General features: G+C 44.2%; 1 protein-coding gene across 2 annotated transcripts in view; it reads right to left on the reverse strand.

The window, feature by feature from the left end:
- Positions 1 to 1,455: 1,455 nt before the first annotated feature.
- CMTM8 (CKLF like MARVEL transmembrane domain containing 8) overlaps positions 1,456 to 19,810 on the reverse strand; it is a 131,380-nt gene continuing 113,025 nt past the window's right edge. The window contains exons 2-4 of one of the 2 annotated variants that reach the window (XM_003776293.3): positions 14,386 to 14,559; positions 3,933 to 4,049; positions 1,458 to 2,032 (exon numbers count right to left, since the gene is read on the reverse strand). In XM_003776293.3, the coding sequence (XP_003776341.1) occupies positions 1,949 to 2,032; positions 3,933 to 4,049; positions 14,386 to 14,559 (375 nt within the window). In that variant the 3' untranslated portion in view covers positions 1,458 to 1,948. Of the gene's footprint in view, positions 2,033 to 3,932; positions 4,050 to 14,385; positions 14,560 to 19,810 lie in introns of both variants that reach the window. The other variant, XM_024245130.3, reaches the window with a different exon arrangement.

The following is a 19,810-nucleotide window of genomic DNA, read 5'->3' on the forward strand; positions in this document are numbered from 1 at the left end:
TGGAGCTCCCCTCCCCACTACCTCTTTGGGTGGGCCTAGTCCACAACCCCAGAACATTCTTCATTGGTACTTTCAAAGGTCTGGGGTGGGTATGACTAGACACTGAAGAAATCTCAACTCTCCTATGTAGGGGTAATCAGAGCTTGGATGTGGAATTAGAATCAGAAAAAGAGAACCAGCATAAACAGAAAAAAACGGCACTGCTAAACAGGTGAGAGATGAAGAGGCAGAGGCCACGGGAGTCGTATCAACAGAGCGCACAGCTTCAGCTTTGTTCACTCTCATCGACTACACTAACGTTTCTGTGGTTTTTTGTTTTTCAAAAGCTCATATTGAAAAATCATCCAAGATACACTGCTGTACTAGCAAGCACCGTCCTACCTAAAAACACTTCCTCTAAGTACATACTGTCTTGCTGATGTGAGTTCTTCTCCTTACCTGATAATATCTAATAATGATGTTATAATATTTTTGCACTGGAGATTTGGAATATTGAAATCTTTTGTCCAGCAGTGTCTTATTATTAGTTTTTTTTTTTTTTTTTTTTTTTTGAGACAGGGCCTCACACTGTTGCTCAGGCTGGAGTGCAGTGGCATGATCACAGCTCGCTGCAACCTCCTCCTCCCAGGTCCAAGGGATCCTCCTATCTCAGCCTTCCAAGTAGCTGGGACCACAGGGGTGCACCACCATGCCTGGCTTATTTTTTGTATTTTTGATACAGATGGAGTTTTGCCATATTGTCTAAGCTGATCTCAAACTCCTGACCTCAAGTGATCCGCCCACCTCAGTCAGGCTCCCAAAGTGCTGGGATTATAGGCATGAGCCACCGTGCCTGGCCTGGCCCAGTAGTTTTCACAAAAGATAGCACACATGTTACTGTGGTCAGCAATTTTTTTTTTTTTTTTGAGACACAGTCTTGCTCTGTCACCAGGCTGGATTGCAGTGGTGTGATCTTGGCTCACTGCAACCTCTGCCTCCTGGGTTCAAGCGACTCTCCTGCCTCAGCCTCCCAAGTAGCTGGGATTACAGGCACCTGCCACCACGCCCAGCTAATTTTTGTATTTTTAGTACAGATGGGGTTTCACCATGTTGGCCAGGCTGGTCTCGATCTCCTGACCTCGTGATCCGCCTGCCTCGGCCTCCCAAAGTGCTGGGATTACAAGGCATGAGCCATGGTGCCCAGCCAGCAAGATAATTTTAAGATATATTCAATATATTCAGATATTTATCCTTTTAATAGTTATATATTTTTTTATAATGCATATTAGAAAAAATTTCACAAGCACGTCAGTCACTGCACTTAGTAGCATAACTTCCCATGAGCTTATCACTGATGTCCAAGGCCAGGTCTGAATAGATGCTTTCTGGGGCAACCTGTTAGCATATGAAAATCATGAACACTGATCTATGATCCCCAGAATTGGGGAGATGAATCTCCCGCCTCTTTGCCTGAGACTATGGATAAGTGTCACCTGACAATATCATACCATGCAGCCCTGTGAAGAGGGAGACTACCCAGCCTCCTGCCAGCCTTGACAGCCTACCCTCCAGCTTCAACAATAGGTCTCCTTTCTCCAATCAAACACAACATTAGTTGGGATTTTGCAACATTTAATCAAAAAAGAATCTGGCATCTTAAAAGTTAGGTTTACAAACTTGACACATTCTCAATATTAGCAATTTATCTATTTAAACATTGTCTAAGAAAATATGATCTATGAAGACATTAATACATTAATAAGATACTTAAGAGTTCATTATAACCTACAACACTTTGCAAATAAGTATCCAGTTTAATCGTAACAAACCACAATTTGTGAGCAAATTTAAGAATATAAAAAACATTAATTAGTTAAATACAATTCTCTGGGAATATACATTATACCTACAGCTGTTTTTACAGTGAGAGTCTTCATTTTTTTTTCCTTTTAATTATCAAAATGGTAAATCACTGTATGGTCCTGGATCTCCATGCTGTAAAGCTGAAATATGTATTTCCAGCGTAGCAGATGGTGACCAGGAAGGCAAAGAACTGGAGAAAACAAAGCATAATAGAAGTGGGGTTTAGGGCACATCCTAATTAGCAAAAGTTATCATTTCACCTCCATTGAATCATGCACTCACTACCTTCTCTTGATACCAGGCTTTGTCATCTAAAACTGCTTTATTGGTTCAATTACTATCCTTCTCAAATGATTTCTGGTCATGCTGTTTTTATTTTGGAGAACATCTGAAAGCCTGTAGTTTTGCTCAAATAACCTCAGGGAGTTCACTTAGCAGTGAATACGGCGGCAGTGCATCTGAGAAAAGTGTATCATTTCTAATTTAGCACAGGCAATCTAGGTCCGGGGTACAATCTCGGGTTGCTACAGTGTCAGTTCACATAAATGAGTCCAGTGGGCCAGAGTAAGCAATAAGCCCACATGGTATGTGAGGTGTGAACAGGCAGGAGGAAAATGCAGGCACTTCTTAATCAATGGGGCAGCCTCCATCCAGTTCTAGTCCATTCTTGCTATGTGTTAACTTGAGCCCAGTCTTGACGAAGCTTGTGATTTTTAATGTCACCGGCATCCATGTGCTCTACTTTTATTTTATTTTGTTTTTTTGAGATGGAGTTTCGCTCTTGTCGCCCAAGCTGGGGTGCAATGGCATGATCTTGGCTCACTGCAACCTCTGCCTCCTGGGTTCAAGCGATTCTCCTGCCTCAGCATCCCAAGTAGCTGGGATTACAGGTGACCGCCACCACCCCCGGCTCATTTTTTTGTATTTTTAGTAGAGATGGGGTTTCACCATGTTGGCCAGGCTGGCCTTGAACTCCTGACCTCAGGTGATCCACCCGCCTAGTCCTCCTAAAGTACTGGGATTACAGGCATGTGCCACTGTGCCCGACCAATCTACTTTTAAATAGAGATCTTCAAACAGAAATAAAAGTAAAGAATATGATGAACCCCCAAGTACCATCAATCAGCTTTGACATAATCATTTTGGCATTTCTGTATAACTGCCTCCCTCCTTCCCCCGATAGCCTTCTTTTGGAGATGGGCTATTTTAAGGCCAATCTCACAGAGATTCTTAATAACAGTTTTTTTTTAATTAGAAAAATAATACACACTTATGGTTTAAAAATGCAAACAGAAGTACATAAATCAAAAAGTAAGGTCAGGTGCAGTGGCTCACGCCTGTAATTCCAGCACTTTGGGAGGCCAAGGCAGGAAGATCACTTGAGCCCAGGAAATCCAGACCAGCCTGTGCAACATAGCGAGACTTAGTCTCTACAAAAAAGTTAAAACATTAGCTGGGCACGGTGGTGCAGGATTCTAGTCCCAGCTATTCAGGAGGCTGAGGTAGGAGGATGGCTCAAGCTGAGGAGTTCCAGGTTGCAGTGAGCTATAATTATGCCACTGCACTCCAGCCTGGGTGATGGAGCAAGACCCCTTCTCTTAAAAAAAAAATAGAAGTTCCTTGTCCCACTCCCCTCATTTCCTGATCCCAGTCTCTAGAAGGAACCTCTACTGGTATATATTTTTCTAGGCATTCTCAATGCATAAACAAAACAAATATTTTCACTTAAAAAAAACTAAATGGAATTATATTCTGTTCATTTTCTGCAACCTTCCCCCACTTAATAAATTATAGGCAGTAGAATTATTCTTAGCATGTTTTAAACAGCTTTTCTCCCTTGAATACTTATCTTGTTCCAGTCATCCGGCATTCACTCAAGCAGTCTCCCAGCCTTTTCCCACTTCGGGCCAGGAGGGTCCCCTGCCCCCTGCTCCCTGCCAGTTTTAGATATTTTCAAATCAATAAGCCAATTGCTAATTTGTCACTACTGCAAGCGCTCCTTTTTCCTGCAGATGACTCTGTCTTCCCCAATCCCAAGTAAGCCTTGGAGACGGAAGAGGAGGATCATGTGGGGATGGAGGGCTACTCACCGATGAGGCCGCCCAGCTGTTGAAGTTGTGACTGTCCCTCTCAGGGGAGACGGAAGATGCGTCTACAACAGCAGCAGAGAGGTACAAGACGAAGGCACTGCCGTTAAAGCACAGGCCCTGGGGGGACACAAGGGCAGAGTGTTTAGGGAGAGGGGAGGGTCTACACACCTCTGGACTTCAGAAGTGATGAGGGCTGTACCTCTGGTGTGGAAGGGGCCCACGTGGACACCTGTGGGAGGGTGGGGGACAAGGCTGTGGGAAGGCAGCTCTCAGGGCCTTGGGGAGGCAGCAAGTTCAAGAGGAGAGGGTTTTACGGCAGCTCATACCAGATGCCACCCCCTGCCCCCACAAGACACTGAGACTGCATGCTGCCCCTTCAGTCATTTTGCTTCTTCGGTTTGCTCCTGAGCCTCATCTCATCCAGATGTCAGCCAAGCTGACGCTGTCTGAGGACTCAGTGGGCTCAGCCTCAGCCCCTGGCCCTCAGCTGCAGCTGTAGCCCTTGCATGTGTCCCTGACGTAGAGGCGCAATAGAGTGTCCCCCAAAACAGGCCCAGCTGACTCCCTAACCCCCCCGTTCCAAACAGGGAGGGATATTTAAATGAGCTCCTCTGTTCTAGCTGCAAGTTCTTAAAAAGGCGGTTACAGCCCTTTGGGAACTAATGTCACCCTTGGCTTCACCTTATTTGTTCCTATTTTTAGAGAAGATATGTAAGTCCTGGTAGGTATTTGGTTTTCAGTTATGTCTAAACTCTAAGAAACCATGCTCTGAACCATGCATAGGAAAACATGCAAAGCTGGGTCCTGCCTGAACACAGGGGAGGGGCAGGGGTGAGGTGAAACCAGAGCAGAAACCAACTGGGGAGGAAGGGGGATGCCTCTCAGGAGTGGGCCCTTTGTGGTCTAACATCTTTCCCTCAGTAACTTGGAGACAGAGGAAGGGGTAGGGGAAAGGGAGGAAGCAATCTCTATCGTCTCAGAGAAAAAAAAAGCTACATAGAATTTTCCCATTGCAGGCCCTAGCATTGTGGCAGAGGTTGTATGTCCCTGTCGCCACCTCCACCTGTGCTCACACTGTCCCCAGCTCGGGGCACTTAACCTTTAAGATAAGGGCTTCATCACAGTCAGACCCAGGGTCAGGCTGCCGAAACTGTCCCCTAAGCAGCCCTGGTCTCACTAAATGACTCATTAGGAATGTTGGTTGTGTTTTTTTGTTTACTTTTTGGTCTAGAAACACATCTGTGCATTAACACACAAGCCCTTACTGGTATTTTTTCCCCCATATCACCTCTTAGAATATAGAGTCACGCACATTTAGTACTTGCCAAGCCATTTAGTCTTGTCTTGCCACTAATACTTCATAATTTAATTTTCCCCTATTGATGGGCATTTCAATGTTGCTAATTTTTCCAGGATTACAAATGCTACTGCAACGAACATCTTTGAGGATGTGTTTCAGGGCTCTCATGCATGTCTAGTTCTTTATACAAGGAAAGAATGAGAATAAATGAAAGAGAATTCAGGGAAAGCTCAGCCTGGCCAGAACTGCCCTGATGTCCTGGGCCTTGTGCATGAGCCCATGTGGACGAGGGGGCCAGAGAGAAGATGGGGAAAGACTCTCTGAGTCTACGACCTGTGAACATGCAATGACCCCATCTCTCAGTAAGTATGGCCCATTTTTTCTGAACTCTAAAGAAACAAGAAACTGCTATTTCCCTTGGAAAGAAATGGGGAAGGGGAAGAGGGTTGGTAGAGACGTGAGTAGAAGGCAGGGGCATTCTTCCGCTGTGCACCCCCCACACTGGGGGCTCTGCCAGGTTCTTACAAGCCTCTCTCAGGCACTATCTCACAGTGCCTAACTTTGTGACTTCCCTAGTCTTGTTTAACACTCCCAAAAGTAAACATGTCTGGGGAATGCCTGGGTTGGAGGAAATGTAGTGAAAATAGGTGGAGAGATGAAAGAAAAGAGAAGAGCAAAGAAACCAGGATCATCATAAAGGTTAAAAAAAGAAATCTGGGCTACAGAAATGAAGGAGGGATATGTGAAGCTTCAGAGGGTTCTAGAATGTTACTGAGCTTCATAGAAACATGAGATCTTGTTGCTATAGAGAAATAGGCCCTGGATCAGAGACTCTTCAAGTTGAAAAACCTTATAGCTCCTCCAACTGAAATGCCAGGTCCCTGGGCCACGGTGAAAGAGAGCTACAAGGACAATATAGTAATTTAAAAATTCCGCTGGGTGCAGTGGCTCACACCTGTAATCCCAGCACTCTGGGAGGCCAAGGTGAGTGGATCACCTGAGATGTCAGGAGTTCGAGATCAGCCTGGCCAACATGGTGAAATCCCATCTCTACTAAAAATATAAAAATTAGCCGAGCGTGGTGATGGGCCCTGTAATCCCAGCTACTCAGGAGGCTGAGGCTCGAGAATCACTTGAACCTGGGAGGGGGAGGTTGCAGTGAGCCGAGATCATGCCACTGCACTCCAGCCTGGGTGACAGAGTGAGACTCCATCTCAAAAACAAAAACAAACAAACAACAACAACAACAACAACAAAAAACACACAGAAAAAATCAGAAGGTTTTCAACTTCTTTTTTTGGAGGAATGGAGGAGAGAGAAGTCTACTCTTTTCTGAAAGTCAATCCCTCCTTGGTATAAAAATGTTCTCTCTCTCTTTTTTTTTTTTCTCAAATACTGGCTTATTTTTACCCAGCTATGCATAGTACTTATGGACATATTAAGATAAATCTCAGATCTCAAGATAATGGAAAGAAGTCCTGAGATAATATACAGTTAGTAAATTTGGCTGTGGTGACATGACCCAAGATGGTGGCTTAGGAAAGAGAGTTGACTCCTATCTAAGGCTTAGGCAGCCAGAGCTGGTCTGGCAGCCTCAGGGTGACAGGGACACAGGCTCCATCCACAATACTTGGCCATCTCCAGGGTCTCACAATTCTCCGCATGGCCCAGGAGGTGTCCCATTACCACAGCAGAATCCCAGCTGCTAGGAAGGGGAGGAGGGGGAGGAGAAAAAAAGCAGCCCCACTTTGGGGCCACGAAGCTTCACACATCACTGCTGCAAACATACCCTCAGCTGGAACTCAGTCCCAGGGCCCACCCAGTGGCAGAGTGGCCAAGGCTCAACTGAAACTTCTATTACTACGGAAGAAAATGGATAGTGGGGGATAATGAGCAGCTCCTGTCCCTGGTGTTACATCTATTCAGACAGCTAAGAACGCAAGATTTTCAGGCATCTGATATTGGGTCCTCAAGAGTTTAAAGACATAGCTACCTAGGTTCACCATCTGGCATACCCAAACTGCCGAAAATTTAAGTGAACAGTTGGGAAGGATGGCTCCCCTGGAGCTTCACATGCCTCTCTTTTTAGCATTTATTTAAATATCCCTCTGTTTAGTATAATCAGCCGTGTACACATCTTTTCCATCAGACTCCATTTCTTTTCTGTCTTTTTTTTTTTCTTTTGAGACAGAATCTTACTCTGTCATCTAGGCTGACTGCAGTAGCCTGATCTTGGCTCACTGCAACCTCTGCCTCTCAGGTTCAAGCGATTCTCGTGCCTCAGCCTCCTGAGTAGCTGGGACTACAGGCACATGCCAGCACGCCCGGCTAATTTTTTGTATTTTTAGTAGAGATGGGGTTTCACCAGGTTAGCCAAGATGGTCTTGATCTCCTGATTTCATGATCCGCCTGCCTCAGCCTCCCAAAGTGCTGGCATTACAGGCATGAGCCACCGCACCTGGCCTAATTTTTATTTTCAGTAGAGACAGGTCTTGCTATGTTGCCCAGGCTGGTCTTGAACTCCTGGGCTCAAGTGATCCTCCTGCCTTGGACTCCTAAAGTGCTGGGATTATAAGGCATGAGCCACTGCACCTGGCCCAGAGTCCATTTCTTAAGGGTGGTAGGGATGTCCTCTTCACCTGCGGCTTGCCTTTCTGGCTCTCTAGTCCCTATTACCATACATTGGTGGAAGAGACACTCATGCTTGACAGAAGAGACTGGGTCTGGGCAAAGGCTGAGGAAAAGGTACAGGCTGATGCTGGATAAGAATCCCCTTTTCCCTCCCCACCTTGTCTACAACCAGCTAGTAAAGGAGCTCAGTGCTACTCAAAGTGCAGGAGCGGTATCAGCACTATCTGGAAATCTGTCAGAAAAGCATGTTCCCAGGCCCTACCCCTGACACACTGAATCAGGTCTGTTGGGAATCTCCATGTAGGTTTCATCTAAAAAGCTATATTTTGAATCCACAACCAAAAAAGAAAGAAGGAAGATATGATAAGCAACTAGAAGAAGGGCTGCAGGATCCAGGAGATGGGCCAATGCAGCGCTCACAGCTATGTGGCTTTGGGGAAATAACCTCTTTAGCTGCTTCGTCTGTGGCAGAGCTGCTGGCTGTGCCTTGCTATGCTTCTCTCTTCTTATATGGTAACGGAGTTTCCAGCTGAGCACATGGCCACCTAAAGATTCCACCTTCCAGCCTCCTTTGGAAGGAGATGTGGTCAGGTGACCACATTTAGGCTAACAGAATGTGAGCAGATGTAACATATACAACATCAACACTGTGCCTTAAAGGGAAGAAGTGCCCTCCACTGCCCACTTTTTACCTTCTCTCCCCCTGACTAGGAATCTAGATGTGATGGCAGGTGCTGAAGCTGCCACCTTGGACCACAGGCCAACTGTTAAAGATGGCAGAGCCTCAAGAAAGGAGGAACCTGGGGCACAGGTGATCTTATAGAACAGGTGACTTACTTCTGGACTATCACAGGAGAGAGAAATAAGTTTTAAACCAATGCTGTTTTGGACCTCTCTTATAGGGATTAAACCTACCATCAAACTGATTGTACTCAATTTACAAAATGGGAAAAACTATACAAGTCTCACCCATCTCAAAGGAGACCATATTGTTAAAGAGTTGTGTAAACTATAAAGTATACACAGTAACTTACTTTTCTTATTCCTGTTTAATGATTGTATCAGCTAGAGGCCAGAGGCAGTCATTTAGAAATTGACTGTGCCCGTCTGGCTAAGGCATTTGGATTGACTGGTTAAGAGGAGACAGGAAGACTCAATGGATCCTGGTTATAACATGATCCCACCAGGTGACAGCAGGGACTTAGGCCTGTAGGTTCAGGCAGGCTGGCTGGTGACAGAGCAACAGGAAGGTCCCATTTTCTGACTCTCAGCCCCTGCCAATAAGTCATGTGCTCAGTTCTGGCACCATCATTAGAAGAAGGGTCTTTTGGAAGATTTACAATAAAAAATGGGACTCTTTAGAGCTGCTATGCTGAAAAGACTGCCAAGACCCAACATCTGGGCTGGCACTTCCTGCTCAGGATGGCACAGCGGAAATAGCTACTTCCAAGGGCAAGAGAAACTGGAATATCTGTGTATACTGGGAGCCAAACAGACTCCAAGTTTCACAACTGTGGTTGGTATTAGAGGACCTGCCTCCCATTCCTGGCTCTCAAGCATCCTCTCAGTGCCCCAGTTTCTTCATCTGCAAAATGGAAATAATGCATTCTATCTTTGCAGAGTTACTGTAAGGATTAAATGAAATGATGTAAAATATAAAGGACCCAGTGTGACATCTGGCACACAGTATGTACTTAAGAAATAGTAACTGCCGGCCAGGTGCGGTGGCTCTCGCTTGTAATCCCAGCACTTTGGGAGATGAAGGCGGGCAGATTACCTGAGGTCAGGAGTTCAAGACCAGCCTGGTTAACACAGTGAAACCCCGTCTCCACTAAAAAAATACAAAAATTAGCTGGGTGTGGTGGTGAGCGCCTGTAATCCCAGATACTCAGGAGGCTGAAGCAGGAGAATTGTTTGAACCTGGGAGGCGGAGGGTGTAGTGAGCCAAGATTGCACCACTATACTCCAGCCTGGGCAATAAAGTAAGACTCCATCTCCACAAAAAAAAAAAAAAAAAAAAAAAGAAAAAAAATAGTAGCTGCTTTAACTGGTAAAAGGAGACAAACATCCCTGCTCTCTGGAGCTCACAAGGCTTGCAGTGAGGTCAGCAGGGATGAGCTACAGAGGACGAATCCTCAGGAAACACATGTATGTAGACCCTAGTGCTTGGTGCTATGAAGAAGGCAAATTTTATTGCTTTGAACTTTTAGCTTAAATCAGATTTGTTGGAAAACCTATCCAAGTCTCCCTGAATAAATGGTATCATAACAGTTGTGGCCTAGGAGCTCAGAGGTGATAGTAGGAACCAGCTGTGGTTTCTGCTGCATATTAAAAATGGATATAGGTCACTTTCTATCTCTACAGACACATTAAGGGAATGAGCTATTGTTAAGATTCCAATGCAAAGTTCATGCCTTATCAATGAAGGCACTACACGCGAGATTATAAAACTCTGGTTTCTGCAGTGGTCTCCCAGACAAGTTCCCAGGGGACTAAAACCAAGTCTACAAATCCTTTCTCTGCAATCTTAGATTCCCTAAATGCTCTGAAAAGCAAGAGTAAATTCAAAAGTCATTTGGTAGTAAGAGCTGACCTGAGCTGACATGGGAGCAATGTGGTCTTCATTAACCGTCTTAGCAGGAAAATCCACGTGTTCTTGCAGAAACATTAATTTGTCTCATTACAGTGCAGCCCCAGACTCAGGGGTACAGGTCACATATTGTTGTAAATGCACCAAATTACCTTATTACCTTTCCAAAATTTGAAAAACAAACAAACAAACAAACAAAAAATTCTTAGGCTGGGCACAGTGGCTCACACCTGTAATCCCAGCACTTTGGGAGACCGAGGCGGGTGGATCACCTGAGTTCAGGAGTTTGAGACCAGCCTGACCAACATGGAGAAACCCTGTCTCTACTAAAAATACAAAATTAGCTGGGCGTGGTGGTGCATGCCTTTAATCCCAGCTACTCGGGAGGCTGATGCAGGAGAATCGCTTGAACCCGGGAGGTGGAAGTTGCAGTGAGCTGAGATGGTGCCATTGCACTCCAGCCTGGGCAACAAGAGTGAAACTCCGTCTCAAAATGAAACAAAACAAACTCTTAATTCACATCTGACCTAAAGGTTTTGACTCAGGGATTATGAATCTATAACTATTTTCAAACCAGTGTTTCCCACATTTTAGATGCCTAAGAATTATCTGGAAATCTTGTCATAATGGAGATTCTGAAGCCCTCTACAGAATTTCTGATTCAGTCAGTACAAATCAGAATTAGAGTAGGGCCTAAAATTCTGTATTCCTAATAATCTCCCAGTGATGCTGCTGGTCCAGGGACCACACTTTGAGTAGCAAGAGTTTAGGCAGTCCAATTTGGCAGCAGGAGCCTGTCAGCTGCCTCAGCACAAAGTCCCAGCCTGACCCTTGCTACGCTCCTGATTTGTGCTGGGACACGACAGTTGGGCTGGCATCTGAATCCCCCACAGGCTGTTCTGTAAGAGATTCTGCTGGGCAGTGGAAAATATGGAAGTTTAGTCAGAGCCTTTAGTTGTTAACAGACGGAAACTTTTTCCAGTCTCTGCTCTGGATGTTTGGTTAACACCATGTACCCAACTCACAAATGCTTTGAGAAGTTACAAAGGTGTATTTAGTTGTAACAGTAAAAATAGACCCCAACCAGAAGTCAGACATGTTTGACCTGTAGCTTCTGCCAGCAGCAAAAGAATTCTAAGAATATGGCTGTAAGCATTTTAAAATTGGGAGAGTTCACACCAAAGCCCAGATTTCTAGATTGCCTTAGAAAACAAACAGAAAATTTGGCAATCCTGGGAGCACATTTCCAGCTTATTTATTTGTGAAGTGAAGAATATTCTCAAGTTGTTTAAGATGCTAAGAAAGTGTGTCTGGGTGGCAAGGTTTGATACCATGCTGAGTTTACTCACTTGTACGACCTGACTGGTGCCTCACATATGTGAGTGTGCAACACCTGACCTGGAGGCTGACAGCCTTGCTTAAAGGGGATAAATGATTAAACCCTTCTAAAGGGATTAGGAGTCCTGGTTTCCTGGTGTCTAGTTGCAGTTCTTACCTACCGCTCAGGCAGAGGAGGCCTGGAGCAGGATGAGATCAGAAAACAAATGCAGATGAAATTCAAGAGATGTGGACCCCTGCTGTGTGTAAATCTGTGCAAAGTCACAAGACTCCAAACCTCAGTTTCCTTATCTGTAAAATGGGGACACACCTTATGATAATAAATTCTGACAATGCAAATCAAAGCATTTTAAAACCAGGGGTGCCGGAAGAAGGCATTGTTAATATTCTTTTTAAAAGTCCCATTAAAGGCAATATTTAAAAAATTTTAATGTAATAAATCAGTGAAGGAGTTTTAGGCTTGGAGAAGAGAAAGACTATATATGATCAAGACAAGAGGTCTGTAAACTACGGCCTGTGGGTCAAATCTGGCCCACCACTAGTTTTGTTTTGTTTTTTTGAGACAGAGTCTCACTCTGTCGCCCAGGCTGGAGTGCAGTGGCGTGATCTCAGCTCATTACAACCTCCGCCTCCTGGGTTCAAGCGATTCTCCTGCCTCAGCCTCCCGAGTAACTGGGATTACCGGCATGTGCCACTACGCCAGGCTAATTTTTGTATTTATAGTAGAGACAGGATTTCGCCACGTTGGCCAGGCTGGTCTCAAACCCCTGACCTCAGATGTCTACCCAAAATGCTAAGATTACAGGCGTGAGCCACCGCGCCCGGACACCACCAGTTTTTGTAAATAAACTTTTACTGGAACACAGCCATGCTCATTCATTTACAAATTGCCTATGGCTTCTCTCAATGCTGCAGGCAGAGTTGAGTGGCTGGGCCATAGGAGTATGGCCCAAGACGACTACAATACTTACTATCTGGTCCTTTACAGAGACAGCATGCCAATTGCTGATCTAGATAACATAACTAGAAATTGAGACTCATGCAAAAGGGGAAATAAGGGTACTGTCCATTCCTCCATCCCAACAATTTGCTCCCCTACTACACTGTCCAAGTTCCTCTTCTTCCAAGTTCACAGGCACTTTCTTCAAGATCCACCCTAGGACACAACTTTCTCCAAAATGGCATTCCTTAAATTCCAACCTACTTTGATTATTCCCTCATCCTGTGTTCCTATAGTTACTATTACTTCAAGGTGCTAACTTTTTTTTGAATCCAGCATCTAAACGAGTCTTTCCCTCCTGATGCCCACCTGAGGCAGCAAAACACCAATTCTAACAAGGCTGCTTCCACCACCCTAGACAGTGATGAAGCATCTTGTTTGGAATTACTTTTCAAACTTGCAACGCTTTCTTGAAAACCTTAATAAAGAGTCCTTACTTTTGGATTTGGGGAAATGGTCAAGAGTCAGTCAATCTGCTTTGTGAAATAAAGTAAGACTTGTTTTCCTGGGGGACTTAGCAACACAGAAAGAACAAAGCCAGGTGCGTTTTGAACAATGATAGTGTTGTCTGAGAGTCTGCCAACTTAACTTAGTCTATAACCACAAATAGAGTATATTTCAAATTTGGTTCCTAAGTCAGTTATTTGGAACTAAATATTTTTTCTCACATATTGGTTGAAAACAGACAAAAAAATAGTATCACTGGAGAGCTGTTTTATACATAAACACATGTGGTACCACTGGGATTTTTTTTGTAAATCATTTAGCTACTCTGAATTTTCCAACCAGATTGTCAATGCTCTTAAGGCAAGGGGAACCCACTTTCCATCTCTGTGAATCCACTTAGGATGTGTATGTTCGATCTCCAGGATGAAGCTAAATGTCACTTCCTCTCTGAAGAGTTCCCAGCCACCCTAAGCTGAGGTGGCAGCCTCCATCACACTTTCTACACAGCTCCACTGCAGTGTGTGCCACAGGGTCTCGTATATACTCATTTTCTTATCTGTTTCCCCTGGACCACATGTTCACCATCCTGCATCCAGCATGATGCCAGAGCCAGGATGAGAATCCAGTCATTCCTGACAATTCTCCTTTTCAAATATATAAGAACACCTATGTGTTCTAATGGCAATTTTCATTTGCCTTCTAACTCCATACACAATGTGCTCCAACATCAAAGAGCTGTGATGTACAAAGGGTTAAGGCCACAGCCCCAGGAGAGGTTTATAGGAAGCACGATCTGCAGAGGTTGGCGCCCTGACATATTTATTTCCAGTTGACATTGTTCACAGGGAAATAATAAAATGAGAGTCTAAAGGAGAGAACCTGGCTTTTCTTGATTCAGTCTTCTGAGAATTGGTTTGCAATTCTGCCTGAAAGGAATTTCTGGACCTTCTAATGTGCCCAGTTTCACACCCAGGTGTAAGCCACTTGAGAGGCAATTAGATGATGTTGAGATTATCTGCTGTGTTGGGTTCTCCATGGTATGGCCCACCTTTTCTGGGCAGAGAGACAGTCTTGGATTGACTAGTAGAGGACTAATGCCATCTACCGAGTGGGCACTGGACAAGACCACCACCCACAGCTTCCTTACCACTGTTGTCCACGGCACCTGGGGAATCCTGGTGTAGGTCATTGTTATGTAGATAATGAGGAAGAAGACGGTGAGGACCCAGTAAAATACAGCTACAAACATGACCCAGCCAAATGCGGGGACCCGGAAGTACTCAGTTCCAGCGATAAGCGTCCATACCAGCAGCCCCAGAACCTGTAAAGTGGTAGAAGCAGTGGAGAGAGGAGGGGACGGTAGAAGATAAAGAAAAAGAAGGAAGGAGGGACAAAGAAAAAAAAATTATACAGAATGTCAATTACAACTTATTTATTTATTTATTTGAGATGGAGTCTCGTTCCCGTCGCCCAGGCTGGAGTGCCGTGGAGCAATCTCGGCTCACTGCAACCTCCACCTTCCGGGTTCAAGGGATTCTCCTTCCTTAGCCTCCCAAGTAGCTAGGATTACAGGTGTGCAGCACCATGCCTGGCTAAGTCAATTACAACTTTCATGCATATACCCCCACCTTCCCCTGCCATGACTTAAAAATATTACAGGGTTTGCAAACTCATGTGCCTACAAATGCCAGGAAGGTAACCATGGCAGTCCAGGCAGGGACCAACAATATATTGTTTTAGGGGGTTCTCTTAAAATTCAGCTCTAGCTGATAGTTGTGGGCTGGTTTTGCCAGGTCTTCTCCATCCCAGGAGAACACAGAAACTCAAGCTTGTACATAATAATCTTGATTTTAAATATTAGCACTAATCAGGGGTTTTAAAACACCACTTGGTGAAAAACAACATCCATGGCTGGAATTTGCTCCCAGGCTGATACTTGTCAAGGAAATAAGACTGCAGGTGCCCTTGGAGGTGGTCCCTGGAGCTGATCTCCTTTCAAGGGACGAACCTCTGGGCATTCCCTGCTCTTCTCACAGACGGCCAGTAACATGTGGTCTGAGACAGCTTTCAGAAGAGAGAATGAACAGCGGCCCAGTCCAGATGTGGACACTCAGTATTTTACCACACGTTGTGCATTTACCCCAGCAATAGTCATCCAACTGCTGACGAGTAAGACCATACCCAAAGCCAAATTAACAGTACTCATTGACTAAAGGAAGACTTCATCAAGGAAAAGGAAACTGACCGAAACTGTAGGTGTCTTGAGTCCTGGACAAAGGAAAGCTAGAGCAAGGTATGCACTCACATTCTAGCACCTTCCAGGTGGACTTTATTCCTAAGTCACAAAAAAGTCGAGATGTGAACCACATGCCCAGGACACAGCAACAGGAGTCCAGGGTGGGCTCTAGCCCTGCAAGTCCTGGCTTGCTGTGTGACTCAGGACAAAGAATTTCATTTCTGGTTTAGCTTTCTTTGTGGTATATGAAACAAAATACTAAAGTAACTGTAATCACCAGGCTTGGAAGACAGATTTCCTTTATTTGTTTAACACACAAGAGCACCTACAATATCTGGGCTTCCTGCTATCAGGCCCCAAGGACAGTGGTACACAAATTGTACATATCCTGCTTGTAGAGCACTAAAGTCTAGTGGGGGGAAATACCTGACCGATTACAACTGTGGCAAATGTTATAAGAAGGTAAACGGTATGATAAGGGTCTATGATGAGGGAAGTGACCTTGCTGGCAGGCACAGGAAGCACTGGAGAAGTCCAGGCTGAAGAATAACCAGAAAGCTGAAAGCACTAGCGAGACAGAAGCAGAAAGGCAACATTATAGGCAGAGGACACAGCGTGGGCAAAGGTCTGAAGGTGGGAAGGGCTCTGCTACCTTCTAGAACCTGTAAGAATGTGTAGTAAGTTAGGATATTGGTGCAAAATGTTAGAGAGCTGGGGAAGGTCAGATGATATGAGCCCAGGAGGCCTAGGGATTTTGTGCTTTATCCGAAGGGCAGTGGGAGAGTTTTAAGCAAGAGAATGTTAAGATTAGGCTAGATTTTTTTATAAAGCCACTCTGGCTGCAGGTAGAGAATGGACATGTGGAGGGGAAAGGGGGAGCAGTGGTGTGGAGACAAATTCAGAGAGCGTGCAATAATCCAAGCAGAAGAATATGAAGTCTTCAAGACCAATATGGTGGCAGTGAATATTGAGAAGTGAGTGAATTCAAGACAAATTTCAGCAGATGGGACTTTAATGGATTAGATATGGGGTTGGGGGAGGAGAAGGGAGAGGATACAATGGAATGATCCCCAGGTATCTAGAAAGATTTCTGGAGTAGATCAGGGTTTGACTTGTTCTGTTGGAACAATGGAAGAGGAACAGGTTAAGGGAGTGTTGTTCATGAGTTGAATTTTCAACCTACTCAGTCTGAGGTAGTTGGGGACCTTCAAATAGGGATTAGAAGAAGTGGATATTGAAGAGAGAAGACTTCAGGCCCTTCTTTAAGAAGAAGACTTCCTGTGAAGATCTTGAAGCCATCAGACAGGTTTCCAAGGGACATGTTAAACTGCTTCCTGAGAGAAGCCACTTTCCTGGTACAGTTTTGGTTCCTGTGCCAGGGAGCAGCTAAGACTCTAAATGTTGCTGTTTCTGCTCTTTAGAGTTCAGCATCTACATTCTTTTATCTGCTTGATGTTAGTATATGAATTCCAGAGGCAAGATGCTTAATGGAGATGTGCTTTTGTGTTTACATCTGTGGCAACAACATTTACTGAAAGTGAAGATACACAAAATGGGATATAATTCCAGAAAGTGCTAAGCCTCACACTAATGAGGTTTTTGGCCCGAATTGATTCTGACAGGTAATCTATACACATGTATTTGACGTTCTGTTGGATCAGTAAGACTGGTAATAGATGTAATCCGGCATGGCAGCGTCTGAAACATTTCAGGCTTCTTGATTGAGATAGGGTCAAAACGGCCCTTTGTGGATGATTCACATAGGAAACATAACAGTGAGTGAAGAGGCACTGTAGATGTGTTGATAGTGTCTCTCTGCGTGATCACAAGGGCTTAAGAGTTTCCATCACAAGTCTGTATCCAGCTAAACAGGCTCAACTCACAGTTCTTGGCTCTGAATGCAAAAACGTTTTTCATTATTAACGCAAGTGAAGCCTGCTGTTCAGGGCTGCATTGTCTAGTTTGCTGGCTGTGGTTGTCTTTTACACAAAGGCACAATATTGTTAACTGAGCCGTCTTTCAAAGAACAGGAATACTTGACCCATGACCTCACAAGCAAACAAAGTAAAAAGAATGTCTCTGTCAAGAAAAGAATTGTTCTACCCAAGTGAATTTCCTAGGTAACTGAAATATATCAAGAAGCAAACCTTTTATCTCCACTATAACCAATACTGATAAAAACCACTCTTCAAAAATGTTACTCATCTTTTGCTTTGTGTTTAAGATAAACCTGAATCTTTATTTGCTTAGACTACAAAAATACTGTTTGTTTTCCCTGATAAGCATTTTTTTTTTTAGGCTAAGACTTTTTTTTTAATGGCAAAACTAAGACTTTTAAAATATTTCAAAGTGATAAATGCAGGTAAAAAATTAACAGTGAGCCAGGCACGGTAGCTCACACCTGTAAATCCCAGCACTTTGGGAGGCTGAGGTGGGCGGATCATGAGGTCAAGAGATCAAGACCATCCTGGCCAACATGGTGAAACCCTGTCTCTACCAAAAATACAAAAATTAGCTGGGCGTGGTGGTACCTGCCTGTAGTCCCAGCTACTCGGGAGGCTGAGGCAGGAGAATCGCTTGAACCCAGGAGGCAGAGGTTGCAGTGAGCCGAGATCATGCCACTGCACTCCATCATGGGTGACAGAGGGAGACTCCGTCTCAAAAAATAAAAAATAAAAAAAAACACAGAAGTATATAAAGAAATGACAACCCCCTTCCCTATCCGCCAGTTATAAAAATTCAAGAAAAACCAACATAAACAATTTTGTATTTACCCTTTCTGGCCTCTTTCCTTGCATTTATAACCATCGCCTGAACATCTTTCTCTTTCTCCCTTATAAATATGGATCACTCTGTTCACAGAGTCTATAACTTGATTCTTTCAGTCAGTAATACCATGGAGGACAACCTTCCACACTACTACACACGCATCTCTGCCAATTTTAACAGTTGCTCAGTCTTCCATAATTCATGTAACCAATCCCCTATTGATGGAAATTTAGGTTGTCTTCTTTGTTTGTACAAAAATGCTCAGAAACATTTTTATAACCTATGCCTCTGTATACCTGAATTCCAGGACAGACTTCTAGGAGGAAAATTTCTAGAATACATATTTTAAGCTTTAGAGGTACTACCAAATTGTTCAGCAAAAGCTTGTACTAATTTACTGACCAGGCACAGTGGCTCACGCCTATAATCTCAGCACTTTGGGCGGCTGAGGCAGGCGGATCACTTGAGGCCAGGAGCTTGAGACCAGCCTGGCTAACATGGTGAAACCCCATCTCTACTAAGAATACAAAAATTAGCTGGGCATGGTGGTGCATGCCTGTAATCCCAGCTACTAGGGAGGCTGAGGCAGGAGAATAACTTGAACTGGGGAAGTGGAGGTTGCAGTGAGCTGAGATTGCACCACTATACTCCAGCCTAGGTGCAGAGCCTGGGTGCAGAGCGAGACTCTGTCTCAAAAACACAAACAAACAAAAAACCTTAGTTTACTCTGTTATCAGTATATGCATGCTTTTGCACCTTCACCAGACTAAATTTCTGTTTTAAATGGCTAAAAACCTGATTTAAAAAAAAAACAGAACCCATGTTTTAACTTTCACTGCTGTACTGAAATACAGCATAAAGAAAAGTATACAAATCCTAAGTGAACAGCTTGGGGAAGTTTCACTAACTGAATAAACCTGTGTAACCAGCATCCAAATCAAGAAACACTGCCAGCACCTGAAAACCTTATCCCCATTTCTAGTTACTCCTCTCCTCTAAGGGTGACAATTGCCCTGATCTCTATCATCCCAGATTAGTTTCTGCTTTTGATCTTCATATAAATGGATCCTATCGTATTCAGTCTTATGTCTGACATCTGTTGCTCAATACTGTGAGAGACTCATCGGCAATACCGAAGATAGTTCCTTCTTTCTCCTGGTTTCTCAAATTTGACCATCAGAATCACCTGGAGGGCTTGTTGAACCAAGCCTACTGCTTGCCTGTGATTCAGGTCTAGGATGGACCTGAGAATCTGCACTTCTAACTAGTTCTCAGGTGATGCTGATGCTGCTGGCTCAGGGACTACACATGAAGAACCACTGATGAATAGCATCTTGTTTCTACTTTAATTTGCATTTTTCTTCATCAGTGTTGAGGACAGTAGAGCATTTTTTTGAATGCTTATAATGCTTATCAACCACTTAGAGTTCTCCTCTTATTTCTTGATAGTTTTTTTTCTCTTTTTTTTTATGAGTGTGTGTGTGGTTTTTTTTCAGACAGTCTCACTCCATCACCCAGGCTGGAGTGCAGTGGCGTGATCTTGGCTCACTGCAACCTCTGCCTCCCA

This window comes from Pongo abelii, chromosome 2 (genome assembly GCF_028885655.2).
Source record: "Pongo abelii isolate AG06213 chromosome 2, NHGRI_mPonAbe1-v2.0_pri, whole genome shotgun sequence".
NCBI classification, from domain to species: domain Eukaryota; kingdom Metazoa; phylum Chordata; class Mammalia; order Primates; family Hominidae; genus Pongo; species Pongo abelii.